General features: G+C 39.6%; 1 protein-coding gene across 8 annotated transcripts in view; it reads right to left on the bottom strand.

Moving 5' to 3' along the window:
- The window catches only part of CSNK1A1 (casein kinase 1 alpha 1), a 45354-nt gene extending 18955 nt beyond the window's left edge, over nt 1-26399 (bottom strand). For 4 of the 8 annotated variants that reach the window (XR_006381748.1, XM_044231664.1, XM_044231674.1 and 1 more), the window contains exons 1-4: nt 25795-26395; nt 25069-25175; nt 7170-7296; nt 4313-4411 (exon numbers count right to left, since the gene is read on the bottom strand). Coding sequence is in view for 7 of the 8 variants with exons in the window: in XM_044231664.1 (XP_044087599.1) it covers nt 4313-4411; nt 7170-7296; nt 25069-25175; nt 25795-25917 (456 nt within the window). In the remaining variant the exon portion in view is untranslated. Of the gene's footprint in view, nt 1-1812; nt 1897-4312; nt 4412-7169; nt 7297-25068; nt 25176-25794 lie in introns of all 8 variants that reach the window. The other 4 variants (XM_044231721.1, XM_044231693.1, XM_044231712.1 and 1 more) reach the window with 4 other exon arrangements.
- Between the last annotated feature and the right edge of the window lie 255 nt (nt 26400-26654).

The raw sequence follows: 26654 nt of genomic DNA, 5'->3' as shown, positions 1-26654 counted from the left end.
GCAAATAACTGAAGAGGAAGATTATTTAAAATAAAAACAAATCTAAATCTCTGGGTAGTTCATCATCTGGTACTATCAAGCTTCTTTAGCAGCCCTCTCTGCTTTGAATTTAAAAATGAATATAAACATAATGGAAGTGTTTACATGACACCACCAGATACAACCAAAGATACAACCAAACAGCCGCAAATATATAAAGAATCAAACAAGGAAAAGTCAATATTCAATAAGTTGTAAGAACGATAATGTATTTTTCATAGGTTTGCATATGCAAAAGAAGTCTAATTTCTTTGGTAGGTCAAGCTGCTTTTCTGTACATTTGTATTTGTGTTCCAAGTAAAATCTGTGCCTGTCTTATAGAATGCAAGGCATGTGGGGATGAATTAATGTTGGACCTACTGGGGTAACTCCATCCAGCAGAGGTGTACTGTTCTCAGAAACACTATCTCTAATTCTTTAGTATATCAAACAATTTTTCTCTTAACCAGAGGCCACATTTCTCTGACCTCCCACAAAATTCACACACAAGATAACTTTTCTTCACAACCCAGCTAACCTGTATGTAGAGAAAATAAACAATTCAATTTTATGGAAATTACTAAATGATGATACTACAAAATATAAATTAAATGTGTGAATGAATGGATAAGCAAACATAGGGCACTAGGTGCTTTATAATGTGCCTAATTACCCAGCAACTCCTCTCCCTACCTCCAATTGAGAATCAGTCACAATTATTATTTCTTTGTGAATCAAAGTTCAGTTTGAATTTCGGAAACCTATTTAACAGCAGAAGATGGTACCTGGAATAATGCTGAGCAGTATGGAAGAGGATTAAATCACCCATGATGTATGTGGTACAAAATATAGAACACACTTTGAAACTACAAAGTATGCTCATAAACCAGGTACAACTTTTCTCTTTTGATTCCTCATGCCAATATATACTTCCTTCTCAGTATACACTAAATTGTACGATTAAGATTCATTTGCTCAAGAAGTTAACAAAGCTCATTAACTTCTATGAAAGTAAAAGAAAATGTGAAGAGTTCTACCTACATAAAAAAATTTTTTAAAGAAAATTACTAGGGTGTTTACTTAGCTTGCCAAACACTCAATCATCAGGTTATGCATTCCTTTAATTTATCTTATGTGTCATTAACTGGTAATTATTTGGTAAGTGCTCCAATGATGTTACTGTTATACTGTCAGACTGCAATATCTCCTAGTTCCAGGGCACATAATGCTCTTTCATCATCTCATGCCATTTGTTTGAAGCTGGAGAATTCACAGATTGAGGAAAATCAATTCTAGAAACACTAGATCTCATATCTGATCTACACTTACCTTAAGGTCCCTAGGGAAGGGGAAGAGAGTGGAGGCAGAATATATTCATCACACAGCATTGATGCAACTGAATTTAGATATATTTCATGCATTAAGTTCTTCAACTCCAAATACATTTTTAAAAACTAAACAGTCTATCTCAAGTTTACGATTAGGCAAAGAATTTCAATATTAGACCAACATATCATTTCCTCATGTAGGATGTTAGAGATCTAAACATAATCCTATTTTCATTTAGGTTTTCTCTAAACTTTACAAATTTTAAGCAAAAGCCACAAAAAAAAAAAAATCTTAGTAATGTTATATGTTTGCCAAGTATGTCTGAATAATGCCAACGTAAGAGATGCTTGAGCAAGATCTACATTCTCCAGAATTAAAACAAAACAAAAATAATCAAAATAAAACAACAAAAAAGAAAAGCACATGAATTTGGGATTGAGGTTGGAATAGGAGACAGTTTCAGACCTGGTTTAATCCTGAGAAAGATGGGTCCTGAGAAGTACTAACAGTCATGCTTCTTTTCCTCTTCCCCACTGGAGATTCTAAACACTAAACAGACAATAGAGGGTGGCAGTGCATCAAACAGTATTGCTTACATTGCAACAATGGCCGGCGCAGACAGGCAACACCGAGGCATTAGAGAAAGAACAGGGTAGCCAAATGCCATCCTTCTTCCACCAAGCACTGTAGCTTCTCAGTTTTCCAAATAAGAATCACATGCTCAAGAACATTTGAATTCTGGAAAGTACTCAAGTTTTTAATGCCACTATATTGTGTCACTGCCTGAATCAGGGATAGCAATGGTGACATTTGGCTCTTTTAATTTTTTTAATCAAAAATGGGGAATTTGGCTCTGCAATATTTGGTATCACAATCTGCCCTTCCCCAAAAAAGATTGTACAGGGGAAAAAAATCTTCAGTAAGGAAGAGGTAGAAGGCATTTAGTCACCTCAAAATTGGTTTTCATAAGCATGCAGGGCTGATTACTGGAAGAGATGAACAAATTCACTAAGATTGGAGTGGTCACTCCTAAAATATCAAATTCAGAACAATTTTCCGAGTAAGAAATTTGACTTAAAAAACAAAAACAAAAACACCTCAAAAGCCCCCCACTCTTTTTTCCCCCATGAATAGAATACTACTACAACAAGCTAACCAAAGAATCCAGTCTCATAAAACTGGCATTTTTTTTCAAACTACGATACAGAAAGAAAACACTAAAAACCAACTACATAAACAAAACACTAATCTAAAATGTTCAAGAACAACATTTAGAATTTGAATCTTAGTTAAGTGAAACACTACACTTCTACTCTAGGGTCTCTCTGAACTGTATTAACAGCAAGAAGCTCCAAAGTGTTTTTTTTTTAATTCTCTCTCTTGAGGACATAAGATCCTAAAAATGTTTTCATCACGGGGCAAATTGGATATCCTAACACAACTATGTAATTAACAAGCTATTTTTAAAGGGGGGGAGCAAAGAGGTATTATCTAGGTCATTTAAAGACAAAAACCATGTACTGCAATGTCGACATGCAGAACACAGATCACAAGAGGATAACGGGTCATTAGCAGGAAGAAAATGGGGAAAGAGGCCTGGAAAATGGCCAAAAGATCAGGGTCAAGCTAACAAAACTGCCCCCAAAATTAAGACTAGTAATTTTTTTTTTCAATTTAATTACCAGGTTTACAGTAACAATTAAGAACCTGGATGCTTCAGAGACAGAAGCTACATAGTATTTAAAAAAAATAAGCAGCAGCAGCAATCTGGGAATGGCAAGATAAGTTATATGTAGATATATACACCTTTCATTATTTAAAGTTTAGCTTTCAACAAAAAAATTTAATTTCCTGAAACTTGGTCAGATCAACATTAATGTCTCACACATTAACAAATAACACCAGTTCTAATGGTAATGGCTACAAGTTGGCATTCATACAGGCAAACAAAGGTAAACATTTATAGCCAGACCTAAAAACACCAAACATTTCCTAGTTATTTAATAAAACAAACAGGAATCTTCCTTCCAAAAACAAAACAAAACAAAACAAAAAAACCACAAAAACCAAAAAGCCCCAAGTTGTCCTGAAGTTGAGAATTTCTATCAGATCATCAGATCATAACATGCTTAGTGCATTGCCAATGCTGCCTGTCTGCCCGAGCTCAACATTGAATCGATAAATAAAAGCAATTCACTCAATAAAACTAATCATTGAAGAAAAAATTTCAACACAGTTAGTTTCTAACTGCAGTCATGCGTCACTAGCTAAAACCCGATCACCCCGTATGTTAACCATTCTGAGACCCCAATGAACACTAATTTTGTCGTATGAATGTTTGTTTCACTTGACTATATATCTTCCTTTGAAAGGGGAAGGTGGGGTGGAGATCTACCCAACTTGGCACCCAAGTAAGAAACTGTCAACTACTTTTGAAGCAGACCCAAAAGTTATCCTTTTGAATACACAAATCCAAGGACTGAAGAATTCTCATTATGATCATGCTCAGTCAGCAAATGTTAACGCCATGGTAACAGATGGGTCAGTGGTTCCCACACTGGCACAAGCACATATATTACAAAAACCCACACTTCAGAGACAAAGGTTAAAAGCTGATTTTAGCATTCAGGAAAAAGAGAATATGGGGTTTTTTACTATTTGAATGAGTGAAAAACAGATACAACTGTTTAATAATTAAATAACAGATATTACATTTCAGTATAAAGCCCTTGGGAATTTTTAATTTCCATACAGATAATTAACCTCGGTTGGGTAAGTTGGGAGAAAATTTACTTCAAGTTACTAAGTTAATAGAGTTAGCTGATTATCCTTCTAGCACAATCTTTTAAAGCAATCATCAACAGCAAATACAATTTCCTATGACTTTTTAAAGACTGGTTTACCAAAGCAATTCTTGGGGAGTTTTTAACTCTTTGTTCTTTCATGCAAAGAACATTTGACTAACCTTATTACAGTGACGCCCAATACCCATTAGGAAGTTATCTGGCTTAATGTCTCTGTGTATAAAATTCTTTGTATGCACATATTCAATTCTACTGATCATCTGGAAAAAAAAAAGAGGGGGTTAATTATGTAATTTGAATTATGATACAAGAAAAGCAACACATTATTTCTCAATTATTTCAATAATTCAATTATATTGCAGGATCACATGTATACTTTAACAACTTCATTAAGAGTTGTTGGACTAACAAAATTTTTTGTGTAAAGGGAAAACAGGCTCTCCATTTATCTCTAGTTTGATGGATACTCAAGTATAAACCTGCCTTGTTCTCTGGCATGTTCTAGTACTGATTACAAACATAACAACATCTAATCTGGCAGGAAGGATTGGTGTTTGCAATTTTTAAATTACAAAAGTAATAAATTTAGACTTGTTTCAGTTAGAGCTAAGTCATCAACATTCCACACCCAATTCTCTGCCCCAAGGTAACTTGTGTTACAGCAGCATGGCATTACCCATTTCCATGCTCTTATTTACACACACGGATGAACTCAAGGCACACATATGGGAATGGAGATGTTGACCAATTCGAAGATATAAGCTGTTATTGTTTTAAACTGAAATAAAAGCAACCCATTCATTTTATTCTTGTCTGATTCTTTTTATTAACTTAACATTCCTGGAAGTTAGTAGCATACAACATAAACATAAAACATGGGGACATACACATGCTAGGTTTTATTTCTTAGATGCTTTTTGAAGTCTCCCATGGTTTTTTTCTCCACACAAGTAATCACATTCAAAGACTGAAGAGTATGTCATTTGAACAACCTTTTAATTTCTTGGAAATTCTGCCAAGTTAAATGGTGTAGGTCCTAGCACAGTTCTTAACAGCCATAAATATTCTGTGGTATAGATTAAGTTTTCTCCAACCACTATTCCCACTGTAAAGAATAATAATGCTATTAACATATTTAAATTAAATATATCCTTACCTACTACTGTTTTTATTTCTAAGGGCTAAAACCCCATTCAACTGTATGGAGAGTGACTGGGTTGATGCAGCTATCATTCTGATAGGTGGCACCAGACTGTCTTTTAAAATAGGCTCTAATAATTCATTTTCTAGCAGTACTTCAGAGTATCCCTTTTCCCATTAGCAAACTTATTTTAGTTCCTTCTAAATTTTGCCAATGACAGGTACTGACCTCACTTCTTCACTAACAGTTTGAAAGTCAGGTCATTTACGATTATGGAACTGCCAATCTGTATCCTGTCAATTCTTCTCTTGGCTTGTCCCTTTTTAATCAAATTTAAGAATTCTTTGCATATAACAATCTTTTTAAATCTCTCATTTGTTATGTAAATAAATTTCAATTTTTAAAAACTGCCTTGTTTTAAAAAAAAAACTGTCTTGTTACTACAGCATCACTTTTTTCCCCTATCACTTCTAGAATAAACTGTCAAATTATCAAATATGTCTATCTTCTCTGGAAGACACTTAAAAGTATTTGAAAATGTTTTCAATAACCAAAGACTAACTTTATCTTTCTACCCATATGTTCTTGCTCTTCTCAGTATATCTGTCAGGATTCTATTTTTTATTTGTCCCCACTTTCTCTAGAGCTTTTAATACCATACAGATTCTGAACTTTGACAAAATGTCTCTTCAATCTATAATCTCTAGCTTAAACTGTAATTTCAAGGAAGCAGATGTATATACAATGCCCAAACAGCACATTTAGTTATTGCAGCAACTTGTACTTTATTAAAGGAAGAAAAACAGAACATTTCTCCCACTTAATGTACTTAGTTGTCCTAGGCTAACTGATATCCATCATTAAACCAGGATCATTGATTCACTGGGAAAAGGTGTGGCCAAAGATAATAAATGGCACCAACTACTTACCTTCAAGTGTTCTGTATCACCTACAGAGCCAAGACTTAGCAGCTAACTCCTTAAACCTAACACTGCTTTATTGCAACCCCCTTCCCTGAAATACATTTTTTCCTATCACCAGTGTACCCAGTATAGACTTCTATCACAAAACCTTGAACACTGTACCTTTTCCATTTTTCTCTACTAAACCATACACTCCTAGGGCAAAGGGACTAGAGTTCTTACTCTTCTCTGCACTCTCTGTTGCCAAGTAAAGCAGAAAGCCCTGAATAAATGCTCACCTATGAATACCTATGTGTTACAGAACCTATGGAATATAAACTTTTATTAGGATTCATTTACATGTTAGTTAAAATATATGAGGAGGATCCTAACCTTCAATGTTTGAGTTCTTAACATTCCACAATTAAAACAATGTAATCTGCTAATATTTCCCTGAGCCACTCAGTATTTTTATGTTAATCTTACTGGAATATCAGGCTCTGATTACAGAGAATAAACACTATTTTCTAATCCCCTGATTTATATTTTTAAAAATTCTACCTCAAATGCCAGTGTATCATCTCATTTTATTTTGACGTCCAATCTAAATTTTAAAAATGTTATTCTCTTCCACAGCATTTTTACATATCAAGCCTTTTCTTCAAAAATCTTATAAAGAAACCCGCTATATTCTTCACTAAAATACAGATTCCATCTGATAAAACAATGTGAAAACTACTATTCTACAGGTTAGCAACCAATATAACCCTTTTTTGTCCTGTCACAGGAAAACCTCTATTAAACTGAATTAAAGTAGTACACTTGAATGAGTATACCTACTATTATTTCTTTTTTATTTTTGCTGAACATAAGGTTACATAGCACAGGATTATACATACTCTGGTTTATAAAAATTTACATTACAGTTAAATTATTAGTATTCTCAATTTTTATTTTCATCAAAATTTCACATACCTGGTCAGCTAACATAAGTACAGTTTTCATCGTGAACCTTCTTGAACAGAAATTGAAGAGGTCTTCGAGGCTGGGTCCAAGAAGATCCATGACTAGCACATTATAGTCTTTTTCCTGACCATACCACCTAACAAAAGACAGAAATGGAAAGCTTTATGAAAAGGTGATTAGCACTTACTATCACTAAATTTCTAAAAAAGCTCTAGTAATAAAAGAGTTTTCCTTATCTATTTATTTTATTGAAGTTACTATGGGGCCCCTGGCTGACTGGTCAGTAGAGCATGCCACTCTTGATCTTGGGGTTATGAGAGTTTGAGCCCCACAATGGGTAAACGGATTACTTATAAAATCTTTAAGGTACCATGTATTTTTTTAAATCTACATTTTAACTGCTACACCCAACGTGGTGCTGGAACTCACAACCCCGAGATCAAGAGTGGCATGCTCCACTGACTGAGCCAGCCAAGTGCCCCAGTTAGGTTTTATTTAAGATTAAGTTTCCCTCGGGGCGCCTGGGTGGCTCAGTGGGTTAAAGCCTCTGCCTTCCGCTCAGGTGATGGTCCCAGGGTCCTGGGATCGAGCCCCACATAAGGCTCTCTGCTCAGCAAGGAGCCTTCTCCCCCTCTCTCTGCCTGCCTCTCTCCCTACTTGTGATCTCTGTCAAATAAATAAATAAATAAATCTTTTTTTTTTTTCCCTAAAGATTAAGTTTTCCCCTATTCAGATGATGAGTCCACTGACTGACTATACTGCCCAACAGAAAATAAGAAGAGTTTCTTCTGTCAAGTGGACCCACTTGTACAGGGAGGGGCACCTGGGTGGCTCAGTGGGTTAGGCCGCTGCCTTAGCTCGGGTCATGATCTCAGGGTCCTGGGAACGTGTCTTGAATCAGCTCTCTGCTCAGCGGGGAGCCTGCTTCCCCACCCCCTCTCTGCCTACTTGTGATCTTTCTCTGTCAAATAAATAAATAAAATCTTAAAAAAAAAAAAAAGATAGAATACAGAACCTGCATGGTCACCTAGGCACTCCTCTTACCACAGCATTTGAATTCTATATCCATTTGCCACTGATTCCTATGACCTCTGTTAAGTTCCTTAATCTCACCTGATACTACTTCCTAAAAAGAAATGAAGGAGACAACCAATCTTACAAAGCAAAGATCCTTTTCTTTCTTCAAAGATTTATTTGACAGAGAGGCAGAGAGAGAGGGAACACAAGGAGGACACGTGGGAGAGGGAGAAGCAGGCTTCCCACTGAGCAGGGAGCCCCACTAGGGGCTTGATCCCAGGACCCTGATGGTCAATGGCTGAGCCACCCAGGTGTCCCCAATTTATCTAGGTTTTAAAGAAAAAGAAATATTCCATACAAGAACACCAAATCCAGGCAGCAGCTCTTTCTGCCCAAAGGTCCTGTCCCTGTGCTTTAATAAACCAACAAAAACAAAACAAACACTACCACCAAATCCAGAAAGAGCTAAGGCAGTGAGAAGGGACAAAAGATAAAGGTAAAAGGGGAAAGCAAAAACCAACTCTCCTTAGACCACATTTCATCTCTCCATGACAGATTTCCACTAGATATCTCACTAAGAAAACTAAAACAGTTGAGCAAATTTTACAATCATCCATCTAACCCAATTACCAACCTGAAATGTAAAAGGCAAAAATTCCCATTTCCTTTCTTTATGCAATTACATGGGACTTCATAAAGAACTCTGAGAAGTCATCTGCAAAATTAGCTTTTAACAGAATATTCTCATAATAATTAGAAACTGGAAAAAATGAGGTGAATTTCAGAAACGCTAAAGTTATTGGGCATTTTCCTCCTTACTTGCATTAAGTGTGTAAGACATATCTGATATTCTCAACGTCAAAAAAATAATAATAATAAACAGTCCATAAAAAAATAGGAATGTTCAAACGCATTTTCTCCACAGAAAAACCATGCATTTCTGAATTAGGTCTTCCTGTTGTACAGAGACTGGTACCGAAACTCCTTAAACCTAAGTGACAGGTGTTCTTTCATACTTCCTTTTGGTCTCAAGGAATATATAGCTTACTTCTCTAAAGTTAACCCACACCCCTCCCATCTGTGCTTTCCATCTCTCTATCTCATCCAGACATTATTACACACAGATTAGGAGCCAAGAACAGTCTATAACTCATCCAAATCCTACTTATTCAGTTTCTACCCTCACCTCTGTGTTTTCTACTCTTATTCTAAATGAGCTTCTAACTCTCTACTTTCAACCCCAAAGTCCTAACACCCAGACACCAAAAGAAGCATCCTCAAGTAGCCTGTTCCACACTGCTCCATTTCTGACTTCCCACAGCCACTGACTGCTACTTGTATACACAATCAAACCCCCTGACAATACAATATGCGGGTGCTGTCATCTTGTGGTGTTTCTGTCTCCATACCTAGGTCAGACCTTACTGTTGGTTTCAAATTGTCTTCAAAGAACCTGGGTAATGAGCAAGCAAACACTAACCTGATTCTCTGAGATCATTTAAGTCTGCAGACAATCTGAAACCAACCAATACAAAAACTCAGATATTATCTTTAGACCTTTTTAATGTATGGTGTATGCTGCTAGTATATGATAAAGTGATGTACATACACAGTGTAGATACTCAAATACCTATGCAATTAAAGAACAAACTCTGGTTTGATTTGGACCTTATTCTTACAAAGTTTCAAAAAAGCAGAAAAACCAAGTAATTTAATGGATGAAAGTAAAAAAAAAAAAAAAAAAAAGCACAAGAGTCTCATTTTCCACTTACTTGTTTTATTTATTTTTTTAAATTTTATTTATTTGACAGAGATATCACAGGCAGGTAGGAGAGATCACAAAAAGGCAGACAGGCAAGCAGAGAGAGAGAGGGAAGCAGGCCCCCTGCTGAGCAGAGAGCCTGATGCGAGACTCTATCCCAGGACTGTGAGATCACGACACAAGCTGAAGGCAGGGGCTTAACCCACTAAGCCACCCAGGCACCCCCATTTACTTGTTTTAAATGAACGCTTTCGGACCTAGAGTTGCCTGACCAATCAAAGTCGAAGGCCCAAGAATGAGTTTGAAATTTATATAACTGTCATTACTTAAAGCATTAAGAAAGCTACCTTAAGTTCTAAAGAGGATGCTAAAAAAGGCAAGGTCCACCTCTTTGCTCTTATTTCCCTTCCTCTAAACCCATATCCAAACTAAACCTAGTTAAAAAATTAAGACACATGAAAAGGAGAATATAAGAGGGCCTGACAAAAAGTGCTAAGAGAATTCAGAAAACCAAAAGATCAACGGTAATTAAATTTATCCAAAGAAGCCTTGCAAAAATGGTCTATCACCAGTGAGATCTTGACAAAGGGATAATACTTTGAAAAGGAAGTAGTAAAGGGGCATGCTAGGCAGGGGCAAGAATAAACTCCAGGCTCTTATTAAGAGGAAAGTCAAGGTGACTTATAATTCAAGACTTCATTATAGACTCTTGAAAGCCAAGCTGAAAAGCTTTAAATTCTTTAAATAACTGGGTGAACTATCAGTAGAGTGTGGTGGGGGACATAATATAATTCAATCAACATTTTAAGATTAGCCTTGGCATCAATACGCATTGTAGAAATGGGGGAGTGGGAGAATGAAGAGAATGACATAGTGACCAGTAAGTGTCACGGCTGGAGGGGTGTGGGGTGGCACTGTCAGTTGAGTGGCCAAACTTCGGTTCTGGCTCAGGCTGTGACCTGTGAAATAAGCTATATATGGTAGACTGAGCCCTGCTTCCAGCTCCATGCTCGTAAGAGTCTGCTTGAGATTCTCTCCCCTTCTCCCTCTCCCACTAGTCCTCTCACACGCTCCCTCTCAAGTAAATAAATAAATCTTTTTTTTCTTTTTTTAAGTGTTATAGTTGGAGATCTGATGTTAGGGATTTTTCTCTGCATATCTCTTTATGGAAATTAAAAAAAAAACCCTTAGAAATGAAATGAAATAAAATGAATGAAATATTTTAAGTACTACTATGAGACCTAAGGGCTTCCAAGAACCATAAATTAGTATAATTATCATAAATACGCAGTTCAGGGGACCTGAGTAGTTTAGTCGGTTAAGCATCTGCCTTCTGCTCAGGTCATGATCTCAGGGTACTGGGATTGAGCTCAGCTAGGAGGTTGCTTCTCCCTCTCACGCTGCTCCCCGTGCTCATGCTTTCTCACCCTCTCAAATAAATAAGTATGCAGTTCAGATTAAAGCATTAAAATGTGTTTTTCATCTCTATGACTAAGATAATAATAACGAAAGACTTGTTTAATTAATGTAGGTCCTCCACTCACAGTCAGTTTGATAGGTGTGCTGGTTAGTTAATCTTTTGCCTTGGCTAAGTAAGGGATGTTGGGATAGGATAGCTGGACATTTTTTGGGACATGTTGGGATAGGAAGGGACATTTTTTGGGGGGTGTCTGTGAAGATGTCTCCAGAGATCTGAATCTTTGAATCCTCCTGAATCTTTGAATCAAGATTAGCACTTGAGTGACAGACTAGGTAAAGAGGGTAACCTACCCCCAAGTGGAGGACTTGAACAGAACAAAAGGAAATAAAACTAAAAAGCAGAGGAAGGAAAAATTCGTCTGCTAGAGCTGAGACATCCACCTTCCACCCTCAGTTATCTATGCTTACAGTTCTCAGGCCTTTAGGCTTGGGACCAAAACTACACCACTGGTTTTTCTAGGCCTCCAGCTTGCACACCTCAAACTATGATACTTCTCTGCCTCCACAGGTGTAAGCCAATACCTCATAATAAATCTCTTTCTGCTTATCTATATATCACCCATTGGTTCTGTTTCTCTGGAGAGTCCTCACTAATACAACATGGGCAGCCATTGTATTTGTCTCATTCACAACTCCGTATTCCCAGCATCCAGAACAATGTCTTACTTGCGAGAAATACTCAGTAACATTTGCTGAATTAAACAATAAAAAGCCAGATTAGAGGCTCTAAAAGCCTGGGGAGTGCTTGATTTGGCACACAAGGAAAACGAAACAAGGACAACAAAACCACTCAGTACTTGAAGTATAAAATCATCAGGAAGCACCTACTCATCTTTGATTTAAACTGGCCAAGGCCAAGTAATTATAGAAGTTTACAAGTGATATTCTTAACAGGCACACCTGTGCGCTTATCTTCCCATCTTTAGGTCATTAATGTCAAAGTCTTCACTGAACAACTAAAAAGAAGGAACACTGAATCAGAGGTCTAACAGCATCTCCATTCTCAAGACACCATCTCTCAAACTTACTTTCATGCCAAGCCATCATCATCATCATCATCCAATCTTTATGTTCCTTTTCATTAGGACAGAAAATAAGATCTGGTCTAGTACAATCTAGCTGATCCCCACCACCACCTGCCCCCACCCCCTAAATTACCAGAAGGCCACTCTCAACCACAAAAAAACCCCTCTACTCTCAATTTAAATACTTGAGTCTCACATCCTTCTGGTACTGCAGTCATCTGATTACGTCTGGAAGCCTCAGAAATCTAAGAACTTGAGTCTTTGGCACTATAACCTCTAACCTAAAATTGTCAGTACTTATGAAGCTCCATGTTATTAATGGCATTCATTACGAAAACAACCAACATTGCAAGACAGCTTCAAGTACATTCTGATTCGTGGTAAATCTTCAGCCCTTTTCAAAGAGAACTAGACACAGGACTAAATATGGGCTACCTCTTGGTTTTCTATTAATTATTAATAAACAAGACTGCTGTGTTAACTCTCATTCTCCGTAACTTTCCTTGCCCATAACTGCTCCTTAGATTTGTGGTCTCCATTTTACTCTGAATACAAGGTACCTAGAACTTAGTAACTGAAACTTGATTTCGCCTGTCATCAAAAATTTAAGAGCATCAATTTATTTCCTTCTCTTGCAACATCACATTTAAAATACAATTCAGGGGGCGCCTGGGTGGCTCAGTGGGTTAAAGCCTCTGCCTTCAGCTCAGGTCATGATCCCAGGGTCCTGGGATCCAGCCCCACAGAGAGCCCACTTCCTCCTTCTCTCTCTCTGCCTGCCTCTCAGCCTACTTGTAATCTCTGCCTGTCAAATAAATAAATAAAATCTTTAAAAATAAAATAAAATACAATTCAGGGGTGTCTGAATGGCTCAATCAGTTATGCATCCAACTCTTGATCTCAGCATTGTTAAGTTCAAGGCCCGCAATGGGCTCCACAATCAGCATGAAGCCTAATTAAAAAAAAAAAATTAGGGCGCCTGGGTGGCTCAGTGGGTTAAGCCGCTGCCTTCGGCTCAGGTCATGATCTCAGGGTCCTGGGATCGAGTCCCGCATCAGGCTCTCTGCTCGACAGGGAGCCTGCTTCCCTCTCTCTCTGCCTGCCTCTCTGTCTGCTTGTGATCTCTGTCAAATAAATAAATAAAATCTTAAAAAAAAAAAAAAGGTACCTGGGTGGCTCAGTGGGTTGGGCCTCTGCCTTCGGCTCAAGTCATGATCCCAGGGTCCTGGGATCGAGCCCCGAATCAGGCTCTCTGCTTGGTGGAGAGCCTGCGTTTCCCCCCCACCCCCGCCTGCCTTTCTGCCTACTTGTGATCGCTCTCTGTCAAATAAATTTAAAAAAAATTTTTTTAAATAAGCCAAAACACACTTCAGATTTTAAAAGGTCAGTAACACATAAATTTTTATCCATAATCCTTTGGATTTATAGAAATCCTCTGAAATGGTTTGAGATTCAGGGCATCTTCAATGCTATCTGGCTATTCTAAGGAAGTGGAGAATCAGGTTTAATCAACAGACACTGTGGAATACCTAGAGCTATAAACATAAGCACAGACCAGACTGATTTCTCCATACTGACAACTGTTTGAGAGATGAAGCAACCAAGAAAAGACCAGTATGAGCTGTAGGGATGGCAATCAAAGTAATAATGATGTTAAATATGATACCAAGAAATTTTAGATATATTTATCCCATCTTTTAATTTACTTTTAAATCTTTCTTCAAACTGTTCGACTTTTTAACTGGATGATTTTCCCATCTTTACAATCTCACATGCCTGGGGAGAGCATTAGTGAACATATCAGTAACTGAGACTTAAACAAGGCTAGGAAGGGAGAAGAAAATAAATATTGGAAATCTACCAAGTGAGTGACCAAACTTGCATCAAATGTAGTTAGTCACGACAAAGAACTTGTCTGAACAATTTGGGGAGTCGAGGTACAGTACTCCTATACCAGTATTTCTGAATCTTTTCAGAAAGATTACCATAGATCTCACATCTTTGTTAGTCCAATAAAACCTATAGATTCCTTCTCAGAATATTTTATATGCAAAAAATAAAATACATAGCATTATAAAAGAGAACAATTACAGGGAAATTCAGCCACACTAAGATTACTTAATTTTGATACAGTAAAGTACATGTTCATTATTGAGATATAGGGGCAGATCTAATTAGGACTATTAATTATGAAAATTATGAGCGTAAACAATATTCTGAGATATCTGCAACAATAACGTGCTACGGAAATATCTGTGATTTCTAGTGGTGACAAAACCACAGGTACTGCTAAACTAGTGGAGATTTCCTGCCTACGTTTATTTATTTATTAAGATTTTATTTATTTAAGAGAGAGAGAGCGCATGCAATCAAGTGTGAGAGGGGAAAAGGTCAGAGGGAGAAGCAGACTCCCCATGGAGCCAGGAGCCCAGTGGGGGACTCCATCGGGACTCCAGGATCATGACCTTAGCCGAAGGCAGTTGCCTAACCGACTGAGCCACCCAGGCACCCAACATTTATAATACATATACAGATTTTCCTCAATTTACAATGGGGTTATATTGTTAAACCCATCCTAAATGAAAATATCTAAGAGAGGGACGCCTGGGTGGCTCAGTTGGTTGGACGACTGCCTCCGGCTCAGGGCGTGATCCTGGAGTCCCGGGATCGAGTCCCGCATCCGGCTCCCAGCTCCATGGGGAGTCTGCTTCGCTCTCTGACCTTCTCCTCGCTCATGCTCTCTCTCACTGTCTCTCTCTCTCAAATAAATAAATAAAATCTTTAAAAAAAAAAAAATCTAAGAGAAAAATGCATTTAATACACGTGATGTATTGAACGTCATTACTTAGCCTAGCGTACCTTAAATGTACTTAAGAATACATAAATTGGACAACAGTTGGGCAAACTCTTCTAACACAAAGCCTATTTTATAATAAAGTGTTCAGTAATTCGTGCAATTTATTAAACACAGTACTGAAAAAACAAAAAAAAAAAAACAAAAAAAAACCCCACCCAGAATGGTTGTATGGGGGTAAAATGGTTGTAAATACACCAGGTGTTTACCCTCATGATCACCTGACTGACCAGGAGCTGCCTCCCAACTGCTGCCCAGCAATATCACGAGTGTCATTCCACACCCTGATAGCCTGGGGAAAGATCAAAACTCAAAGCATTGTTTCTACTGAATGCATACCACTTTCACAGCACCATAAAGTCTAAAAGCCATACAACGAACCATCCTAGTCTGGGACCATCTTACTAGATTCAGTTAGAAGCTCATGAAGATAAGGTGTAGGGGTGCCTGGGTGGCTTCAGTCAATTAAGAGTCTGCCTTCAACCCAGGTCACGATTCCATGACCCTGGGATTGAGCCCTGCATCAGGCTCCCTGCTCAGCTTTTCCCTCTTCCGCTGCCTACCACTCCCACTGCTTGTGCTCTGTCAAATAAATAATATCTTAAAAAAAGGAAAAAAAAAAGGGGCGCCTGGGTGGCTCAGTGGGTTAAGCCGCTGCCTTCGGCTCAGGTCATGATCTCAGGATCCTGGGATCAAGTCCCACATCGGGCTCTCTGCTCAGCGGGGAGCCTGCTTCCTCCTCTCTCTCTCTGCCTGCCTCTCTGCTACTTGCGATCTCGTTCTCTGACAAATAAATAAATAAATAAATCCCTGTTGCAAAACATTTTTTGTTTTTAAGTTTTTAATTTCAATTCCAGTTAGTTAACATACTGTGTTGTATTAGGTTCAGGTGTACAATGTATGATTCACCAATTCTATACACTGCTCTTCATGGTAAGTATACTCTCTAAACCCCATCACTTATCCCCCATCCTCAAAACTAATTTTTTTTTTAAATTTATTTGACAGTCACAAGTAGGCAGAGAGGCAGGCAGAGGGAGAGGGGGAAGCAGGCTTCCCGCTGAGCAGAGCGCCCAATGTGGGGCTGGATCCCAGACCCTGAGATCATGACCTGAGCCGAAGGCAAAGGCTTAACCCACTGAGCCACGCAGGCACCCCTCAAAACTAATTTTTAAGGTGAAGAGACCACAGAGTAAGATCTGAAAGTTGGGCATCAGATGCGTGTTTTATTCATCAATACTAACATTAACTAAGGTAATTTGTTTTCCTTCTTCATCCCAATCCTCCAAAACCACTACTACAAATCCTTTGATCACAATACTGCCTTGAATTAATGCTGTAACATTTTCAAGCTCCTTAGCCTCCTTGTGCCTTGCCCTTTGCCTTTAAAGATATGTAACCATTCCTTAACTCCCAAAATTATAAAAACACAAAACCGAAAAATGTGCTTTATATATGGACATACCACTATCCAGTACTAAAGGTACTATTATTGATCCATTCAGTATTTATAGTACCTGACAAGATAAAACTTTGTAATTTTTGCTCTCACAGCTTACAGCAGTGTGTGCGCATCCAAGTAAATAACACGTGATGGGGGTGCCTAGGTGGCTCGTTGGTTAAGCGGCTCTTTTTCCTTTTTTGATTTTATTTATTTGAGGCACCTGGGTGGCTCAGTGGGTTAAGCCTCTGCCTTTGGCTCAGGTCATGCATGATCTCAGGGTCCTGGGATGGAGCCCCACAATGGGCTCTGCTCAGCAGGGAGCCTGCTCCCCATGCCTCCCCCGCCCCCGCCTGCCTCTCTACTTGTGACCTGTCAAATAAATAAATAAAATCTTAAAAAAAAAAAAAAAAAAGATTTATTTGACAGAGAGAGAGATAGTGAGAGAGGGAACACAAGCTAGGAGAGTGGGAGAGGGAGAGGCTCCCACCAAGCAGGGAGCCCAATGGTGTGTGTGTTCGGGGTGGGGGGGGGGGCCTCAAACCCAGCCAGGACCCTGGGATCATGAGCTAAAGGCAGATGCTTAATGACTGAGCCACCCACACGCCCCACGGCCAACTCGATCTCAGCTCAGGTCTCAATCTCAGGTCTTGTATTCAAGCCCCACACTGGGCTTCCAGACTGGGCATGGTGCCTACTTAAAAACAAACAAAACAGAAGTGAGGAGGAGAGACTGGTTCTGAGAAGGTCCAAATTATGGCAACCCAATCCATCTTTTAGACAGAATCATTAAGGAAAGTTTTTCTGATGAAGAAGCATGGTTAATTCTTTTTTTTTTTTTTTAAAGATTTTATTTATTTGAGAGAGAGACAGTGAGAGAGAGCATGAGCGAGGAGAAGGTCAGAGAGCGAAGCAGACTCCCCATGGAGCTGGGAGCCTGATGTGGGACTCGATCCTGGGACTCCAGGATCACGCCCTGAGCCGAAGGCAGTCGTCCAACCAACTGCGCCACCCAGGCGTCCCGCATGGTTAATTCTTGAAAGTATAAAATGGAAGATGGCCAGGTAGAGAGGTGGATGGGAGTTAGTGTGCCTGAAGTTTGGTATTCACAACAAACTTACAAAAAGCCAGCATGTTTGAGACATAGTAAAACAAGATCACTTTATTTTCTTGTTTACCAGTTAATAAATACTGTAAAATCAGATTATGGTGATGACTGCACAACTCTGAACACACACTAAAAACCAATGAACTGTACATTTTGAATAGGTGACAATTTATGTATGTCAATTATCTCATTAAAGCTGTTTAAAAAAAAATCCTTTTCCAGGGATATCTGGCTAGCTCAGTCAGAACAGAGTATGAGACTCTTGATCTCAAGGTTGCGAGTATGAGGCTCACAATGGGTACAGAGACTACTTAAAAACAAAATCTCTCTTTTTTTAAAAAGATTTTATTTATTTGCCAGAGAGAGATAGAACATGTGTGTGCACAAGCAAGGTGGAGTGGCAGGCAGAGGGAGAAGCAGGCTCCCTGCTGAACAAGGAGCCCCATGTGGGACTTGACACCTGAACAGCTGCTTAACTGACTGAGCCACCCAGGTGTCCCAAAAACAGAATATTTAAAAAAAAAAAAAAAAAAAAAAAGCGCCAAACAAACAAAACAAAAAAACCCACAACCTTTTCCCAAAATCTGGTTCTCCAATCTCTGATTCAACACTTACTGAAACTACTATGTGCATGAAACTGCAAGTAAGTGCTACAGCTCTGTAGGTAATTATTATGCATTGTTAATGTTTCAGAAATGCTAAGTATGATTCACAGGGAACCCTAATGGGGGTCCCACTAACCTGACCAATCAAAGCATTCTCCAGATGGTTCAGGATACTGTTTAGGGCTTCTACTCATCCCTCTGATGTTAAGGAAACATGTCCTCACACTGTCTGAGATTTTACATGTTTCCTCCTAATTTTCAGCAAAAGAGACCAATTCACAACTACCTGCCAAATGCATGGCATATGCTCAAAAGAATTAAAAGTCTCACAAAATTTTTTCTGTTCACTGAAATATGACCAGTATCTTAACTATGCCTGACATATAACAGGCACACTCATTATATATAAGTTTGTTGACTGAATAAAAGAAATATTTGCTTATCCTTTAGAAAGTACTGTAGGAGGGTGCCTGGGTGGCTCAGTGGGTTAAGCCGCTGCCTTCGGCTCAGGTCATGATCTCAGGGTCCTGGGATCGAGTCCCACATCGGGCTCTCTGCTCTGCGGGGAGCCTGCTTCCTCCTCTCTGCCTGCCTCTCTGCCTACTTGTGATCTCTCTCTGTCAAATAAATAAATAAAATCTTAAAAAAAAAAAAAAAGTACTGTAGGAGGTACTGTACAAAGTTTCTAAGACACTTTTGAACATCTGAGCTTTTGTTTGAAGAGTAGAAGCTAACCTTATTCACAGAGGGATACAATGTATTAATATTACAGAGGTTCAAAAATGGGAACACCAGAGTGCCCAGGTGGCTCAGTCAGTTAAGTGTCTGCCTTCAGCTCAGGTCATGATCCCAGGCTCCTGGGATGCAGCCCCGAGTTAGGATCCCTGCTCAGGCTGAGTAGGGGAGCTTGCTCCTCCCTCTCCCTCTGCCTGCTGCTCCCTCTGCTTGTGCAAGCACTCTCTCTAATAAATTTAAAAAAAAAAAAAAAGATTTGACAGAAAGCAGGGGAGAGCACAGCAGAGAGGGAGAGGCAGATTCTCAGCTGAGCAAGTAGAGAGCCTGATGCAGGCCTTGATCCCAGGACCCCAAGATCATGACATGAGTCAAAGGCAGATGCTTCACCAACTGAGCCATCCAGCGGCCCCGATTTCATCAATTTATATAATGCATTAAAAAACAAAAACAAAAACTTAAGGGGGCGCTTAGTGGCTCAGTTGGTGAAGCATCTGCCTTTGGCTCGGGTTACGGTTCTGGAATTGAGTCCCAAGTCAGGTTCCTTCAGATCCCTGCTCTGTGGGGTACTAGCTTCTTTCTCCTCTCCCGTTCCCCCCTGCTTGGGTTATCTTTGTCAAATAAATAAATAGATAAAAGCTTAAAAAAAAATTTCCCAAGACCTTATGATCTTAAGAATCCATTTTCTAAATAAAAGCTGACATTACAAATTTCAAATTCCATTCTAGGTTGAAATCTAGATGACATGGCAGGCGGATCCCTAACTCGACTCTAATACAATGCTCCTACCATTTCCTATTATACTGAGGATCAGAATGTACTCTCCAGCTAAATCTTTTTTGTACACTTCCAAAGTCCCCATAAAACATACCCCACCGAGGACTTTCAGAAAAGGAAAAGGCAGTATCCCTGTTCTACAAGGGAAAACGAGGCAAAGATCTCAACTGCAACTCATTGTTCACCACCCCCACCTGATTATTAGGCAAGTCGTAGAGCGTACTTCATGGAGATAGAAACATTAACCTACAGTCTTGTATACGGACAAATCAACATCACATCCAGAAAAAAAAACATAAACAAAAACCATGTAATAATATGATCCAAAAGACCAACTAAAAACAAAAACAAAACCAAACCTATCTTGCCACAAAATGCAGTTTACAATGGATTATTTTCAAAAAATAAAACATTCTTTATCTCAGTAGGGAGTGTGAGCTATACCAGTGTATACATTTGACATTTGTCAAAACTCATCTGATGGCACAATGAAAGCTATGCATTTCACTATATATAAATTACATCTCATTAAAAAAAGCATTAAAACATGCATTAGTCCATGTTATATGATTATTGGTCATTTAAATTTCAGATTGCTTTGGAAACAAAAACAGTAACAAAACCCTTCATTTTAACTAGGTATTCACTTATATTTTGAGAACTATTAGAGGGAGGCACCTGGGCAGCTCAGTCAATTAGATGTCCAATTCTTGGTCTCAGCTAGGGTCATGGCTTTTGAGGTTGTGAGATTGAGCCTCACATTGAGCTTCCCACTCCACAGGGGTATAATGGAGATTCTTTCCCTCTGCCCCTCCCTGCTGCTCTCTCTCTAAAAAAAAAATTTATCTTTTTAAAAAACAAACTTACTGAAAAACTTACAAGCATCCAATTAAATAATAATACAAACAAGTTACTTACATTTACAGAGGAGTTTTTCATTTTCTCTGAATGAGGCCAAATGCCATTTAGTGAAGGAGGCATAGCATGGCTCTGTAGCATCAAATAAAAAAAGTGTGGGGTATGTGAGCAGGCACCCGGACTTTGAGGGAAAGGTGAAAATGGCTCAGAAAAATGGCTGAGAAAATGAGCAGTTAGGAGACTCTAGTAACCCTTCAGAGAAAGAAATCTAATTTGTGAGATACTAGGCTTTATTCAGGATTCATTTAGCTCACGAATGCTACTTAAGCATCGTTACGTTGTTTAATAACTAGAAATCCATTACATGCCAATATAAAGCACCTGTAATATATTGTGTAAAGATATATATACACTACATATAGCATATCTATAGGGATTCAGTTACTCTGAGTTAAGAATCACATTTCTCATGGACTCAGTGATCTGTAATAAATACATATCCAGTGCAGATGTCATCTTTGTTCTCTGATAAAAGCGTTATAACTTATCTGCAAGATATATGCTCAGTGCCAAAAAGCTAATATTAAAATTTAAGCTGCTTTTAACACTGAAGAGGATTAACTAGTTCTTTGTAAGTATTTTCTATAATACTTGACACTGAAAAGGCAAAAAGTAGTTTAAAAGAAGGCAGCAATTCTTCCATTCCCCCTCCCATGTTCTTTATTCATTTCCCTATAAAAATATATTCCATTAATTTACTTCCTTCTAAACGAAGGTAACTTTATCTGATGCAGATGGCATTTTTTAGAGTCTTGAGAGAGGTCTATGTACTAAAATATAATTTTAAAAGTAGGATCTAGACCTAACATTAAACTGTGATGAAATGCTTTCTAGCTACTATCATCCAAAAAGAAGTCTCAAAATTTCAGAGCCAGAAGTCCTGAGATCAACTAGGCCAGTTAAGTGACTTAAGTCGTGAACTCTGTTCAAATAAAACCCTATCCAAAAGCTCAGTATGCAAAACTTTTTCTAGAAGAGTAGGAAACTCTAAACCTTTCTGTCCAGTATTCTTCTTTCCTACTCCTTAAGAATTAGAAAATTGGTAACATGATAAAATCCTTTTTGCATTTAACAGATCAGCAAACTAACTGATAGGCCCAAAGAACTGTTGACGGACTAACTGACCCAAGTTCATTGTCAATACCATACGACAGATCTAGAGCTTGCTATCATAAATGCTTCTTTAGAGATCACATTAATTCAATTCAAACTGAGCACCATGAAGATAGAGAAGGTTGTAACAAAAACAGAGATTTTTAATGAGCTTCCAGAAGTTAACTGACGATTTCAGTTTCTTAACTAAACAATGTCCTCAGTTTCCTAAAAATACGGAGTCTGAACACCACCCTTACTTGGCTCCTTATACACTGAGTGTCATGCTTCTGCATAACAACAGATCCCTTGCCAAGTAAACATTAGGTAGGCTGCGAGGGCAGATCCTTTTCAGCCCTTGTTTTAGGATGTCCCAAAGTACCTTAGTAAATTCAAGGGGCTGCGGGGTGCAGGGTAGAAGATGGAGTTAAGTGTAATTGCAGCAAAATCCAAATTGTTTTTTGCAAGTCATTTCTACACCCAACACAGGGCTTGAACTCATGACCCCAGGATCAAGAGCCATATACTCTTACCAACTTAGACAGCCAGGCACCTCAAATTTAAAATTTTTATATTTATATCCATCTAAAACAATGAATAACACATGACTGCTCATTTAATCTCGATAAACTAAAGTCAACTTAGTCCAGTATTTACCAAATAAATATTTACCTGTATGCTATATAGATGTGATGTGGAAATAGTGGAGAACAAACTGAGGGGACAAGATGATGTTGCCACCCAAATAAAAAATGCTTATGTAAAGTCCTTCCTACCCTTTCACTTCAGGAGAAAACCAGTTCTCACACTTTACAACCAATGAACCACTACTGTTTCTGTGTACCGTACTCTATCTACCACTCCTAAAGCAAATTTACTCTTTCCCCACCCTCATGCGCTTATTACCTTTTGCATTAGAGACTACTCCAGGAAGCCACACTGTATTCTTGGCTGCCCTCCCCAACCAGTTCAACCAAGCTTTCTTCCTTAGAGCCTGATCCTGAAAACCCATTTCCTCTCCCAGGAAGCATTACTCTGAAAGCCAGGTTAATCTCTCTTTAGCTCCACCCACAGTTTATAACTACAACTCTCTCTGCACTCAACATCTTATTACAGATGCCTATTATTTTGCTCACAAGTTATTTTCATTTATTCATGCTTATTCAGTGTATTAACTACAGCTCTTGATGTTCTGTATCAGCACTGCCTTTAAATAAAAGCTACCAGATAAAAGGTTTAGCACTGAAAATGCCAGATGCTTTAATGCTTTTTGAAAATTATTTCTAATACATTAAATTCAACATGATTTGTGAAATTTCTAAAACTTCCCAACATGGATGAATTTCAAGAGCATTATGTGAGAGAAGTCAGACACAAATGACCTCATACTGTATACTGTATTTATGTGTAATTCTAGGAAAAACTAGTGATGGAAAGCAAATTAATGAGGGCCAGGGGTGGAGAGATATGTTTAAAGGCAAAAGAAAAGACGTTTTAATTTCTGGCTAATGCAATGGACTTTTTACTTTGAAGAAATAAAAAGCTAGACATTTTAGTAAGACTTCCATTCTTTAAAAATTTTTTTCATTCTCCCAGAATGACATTCATTCTTCCCAGCAGCTTTTTGGGGGGTGGATGGAGGGATAGGAATCATTTAAAATCTCCCATTATCTTGGATTTCCCATTAATTTACCTTACAAAATAAATCTGGAAGTTTCTTCTAAATAATTTTTCACTTACAACCAATAGAATATTTTCTCATTCAACTTCTCCATTAAAAATATCTATCAGCACCGTACTCTGGTTGTTTCCACATCTGAATTAATATATGCAATTTAGTCCTTAACTCAAGATTTAGAAACATAAACTCAAGCAGATAAATAGATTACGATAACTATTGCTCCACTTAATTCTTAACTGTCTCTGGTTCTTTTTTACAAATGTTATTTTTGTGTGTTGAAAAACTGCTTGGCTTTACAGTACATTTTAGCCCCTATTCAAAGAAGATGCTCTCTAATCTCAAAGTCAAACTAACAATCTTTAAAGTTAACCATTTAACAAACCACAATGTTTTTATGTGGTCATCTTATATCCTGATTACTACTGCTGTTTGCCTTCACCAATATCCCATCCCCCCAAAAGGCCACAGTTTCCCCGAGGTGAGGAGTTACTGAACAAGTAACTCAACAGGTTAAAGTTACTTATCACACTGTGGTTACGTGATTAATCTTTTTAATACATCAGATTTGAGTCAATTTCAACACAGTAGTGGTCAAACTGCCTCTTCCATTACTCACAAAAATTCAGTATACAAGCTGAAATGCAGCCAACATTACCCTTCAAGAAAGAATAATTAACACTTTTAAATGGACTCTGAGGGATTTTGCATAGTATAATTTAACAATTTCACGTCGCATCTGCTGCAGAGATCACAAACAGACTGTCATTATGCCATCTCTTCCCTTGAACCCCACCGCCGCCCGCACCTTTATTCTTGGCTTTTCAAAGGTTTAATCCACTCAGAGCTGCTAAAGGGCCAATCAAGGAAGAGTAACTTGTGAACCCAAGCCTAGAAAAGGGCAGGAATATGCGGTTGAGTCACGTCGTTCCGCCATTTTCTAAGCGGAGGAGGAAGACATGTTGGAACAAAAACACAACAAAAGAGCAGCCATTTCCCAAGCCAGCTCCAATAGCAACCCGAACTGGCCGAACCCGGTCACTTGGCACCTTCAAATCCACTTCACTGCATAAATCTAAGAACATCAGAGGTGCCGGCATAAAGAAAGCAGCAGACAACCCTGCCGCGCAGAGATCAAAGATGACCCGCATACTTAACTACAAATGAAAGCCTCGAGAAGAATGACGGAAGCTACATGGAGCAGAGCGTAACCAACTGAAATTCTAAACGAAGTTGCCAAACTAAAAATTGACTCAATGACTGTGGTGTCTTTCGGTTCTCAGGAAACCACCAGCGCTAGTAAACCCAGGGAACTCGGATAACAAGGCCAGGATTCAGCTGGTGCTCTTGCTTGCCTCTACCCATTTCCCCCATGCCCTACTTCCCTAGGTGCACCGCCTGTGTGCTCACGAGTTCTTACCGTATGTGGGGGATGCCCACCCCACCTTGAAGAATCTTATAGAGTTTGCTCTCGTACAGCAACTGGGGATGCCTGGCCTTCTGAGATTCTAGCTTCACTGCCACTTCCTGCAGGGAAGAAAGGGGATGATGGCATCAACATCCCTAAGGATTCAATGATTCAATGTCACTTGGGAGGAGGGGAGACATTAGCAAAGCTCAAACTCGAAACTAGGAGAAGAAATAAGAGGCTCAGAAGAGAAAGCTCTCTTTGTAATTATAAAACGAGGCAACTAGCCTCAAAGGCCTCTTCAGGGGGTAGTGACGAAATCGGCACGTCCTCCAAGGTGCAGAAAAATGATTCATCCAGAAAACGTAATGAGAGGTTTTGAAGGAAACTGACGATCGAAATCAAGAACCCCAATGAAATAAATCTATACAGTAGGGAAACATGGGGATTAGAGAAATACAATTTTGCCAATCTCACCTTGAACGACACCTTAAAAAGTTCGACTAAGATCCATTTTTAACAAGCTGGGAAACTTCATGGGTTCTCCCAACCCTTCTGTCGGGTTCTTTGCCTTTTAGGGAAAGAGAGCGGGGGAGGCTCGTAAAGCCAAGAAAACTGGCTCTCTCTCTCTGGACTCCCCTCCCCAGTACGTGCGTGTGATGGGGAAAAGCCCGAGCACTCGGGGGTTGGGGTGAGGACTGGCGCAGCGTGGTCGTGAACCCCACCCCGGGTAATTACCTCGCCGTTGGTAATGTTGATCGCCAGGTAAATGTCCCCGAAGGAGCCAGACCCGATCTTCCGTACCAGTTTATATTTCCCTCCGACAATGAATTCGGCCTTGGAGCCGCTGCTGCTCGCCATCCTGAGAGATGAAGATGGAGGCTGGGGCCAAGCCCCGACACCTCTGAGGGGGGGACGGAGGCCTCTGGGGCTCGTCCGCGGAACAAGGCTGCGGAGGAGGGCGGCAGGAAACGGAAAACGTTGGCTCTTTCAAGGCGTTACAGGGCCCAGAATTGGCCGAGGGGAACCTGATCACCGCCGCTCACTCAGGCTTCTTTTCGCCAGGCCGCAGTTTGTTTGAGGGGGTTCTCGCGGTTACCAGCCTGGGCCACTTGTTTCTGGGCGGCCGCCGCTGGCTCGCTTTCACGGCGACGTCGCGGGCTGGAAAAGGGGCGCGGTGGTTTAGGGCGGCGATACCGCTGCCACCACTGCCGCCGGCTCCCGCCCGGAGGGACCCCTGTCACTCCGCCGACGCCGCCATCTTGTTACTCCGGCTCCAGCCAACACAAAATGCCCCTAGTCCCCGGGAGCCGCTTCTTCACGGCGCAGAGCACTCTGGGAAAGGGATCTCGGGCGCCAGCCCCGGAGGGTCGGCAACGAGAGGGAGGGCGGAACCGGATCCGTGAGAGTCACGGCCCACGCTCCGAGCGTCACCCCGTCACCGCCCAATCACGCATGCGTACTGCAAACCTGCTGATTGCGCAGGCGTGAGGTGGCCTCTCCTCTCCCCCGCCCGGGGCTCACTTCCACTTCCGGTTGTTGGCTGGATCCAGCTACCTGTTAATCACGTCCGACCCGCCTGGTTTCTGAAAGGCCGC

This window comes from Neovison vison, chromosome 1 (assembly GCF_020171115.1).
Source record: "Neovison vison isolate M4711 chromosome 1, ASM_NN_V1, whole genome shotgun sequence".
NCBI lineage: Eukaryota > Metazoa > Chordata > Mammalia > Carnivora > Mustelidae > Neogale > Neogale vison.
The sequence above is the reverse complement of the archived record's forward strand: the minus strand, read 5'-3'. Positions and strand labels throughout refer to the sequence as shown.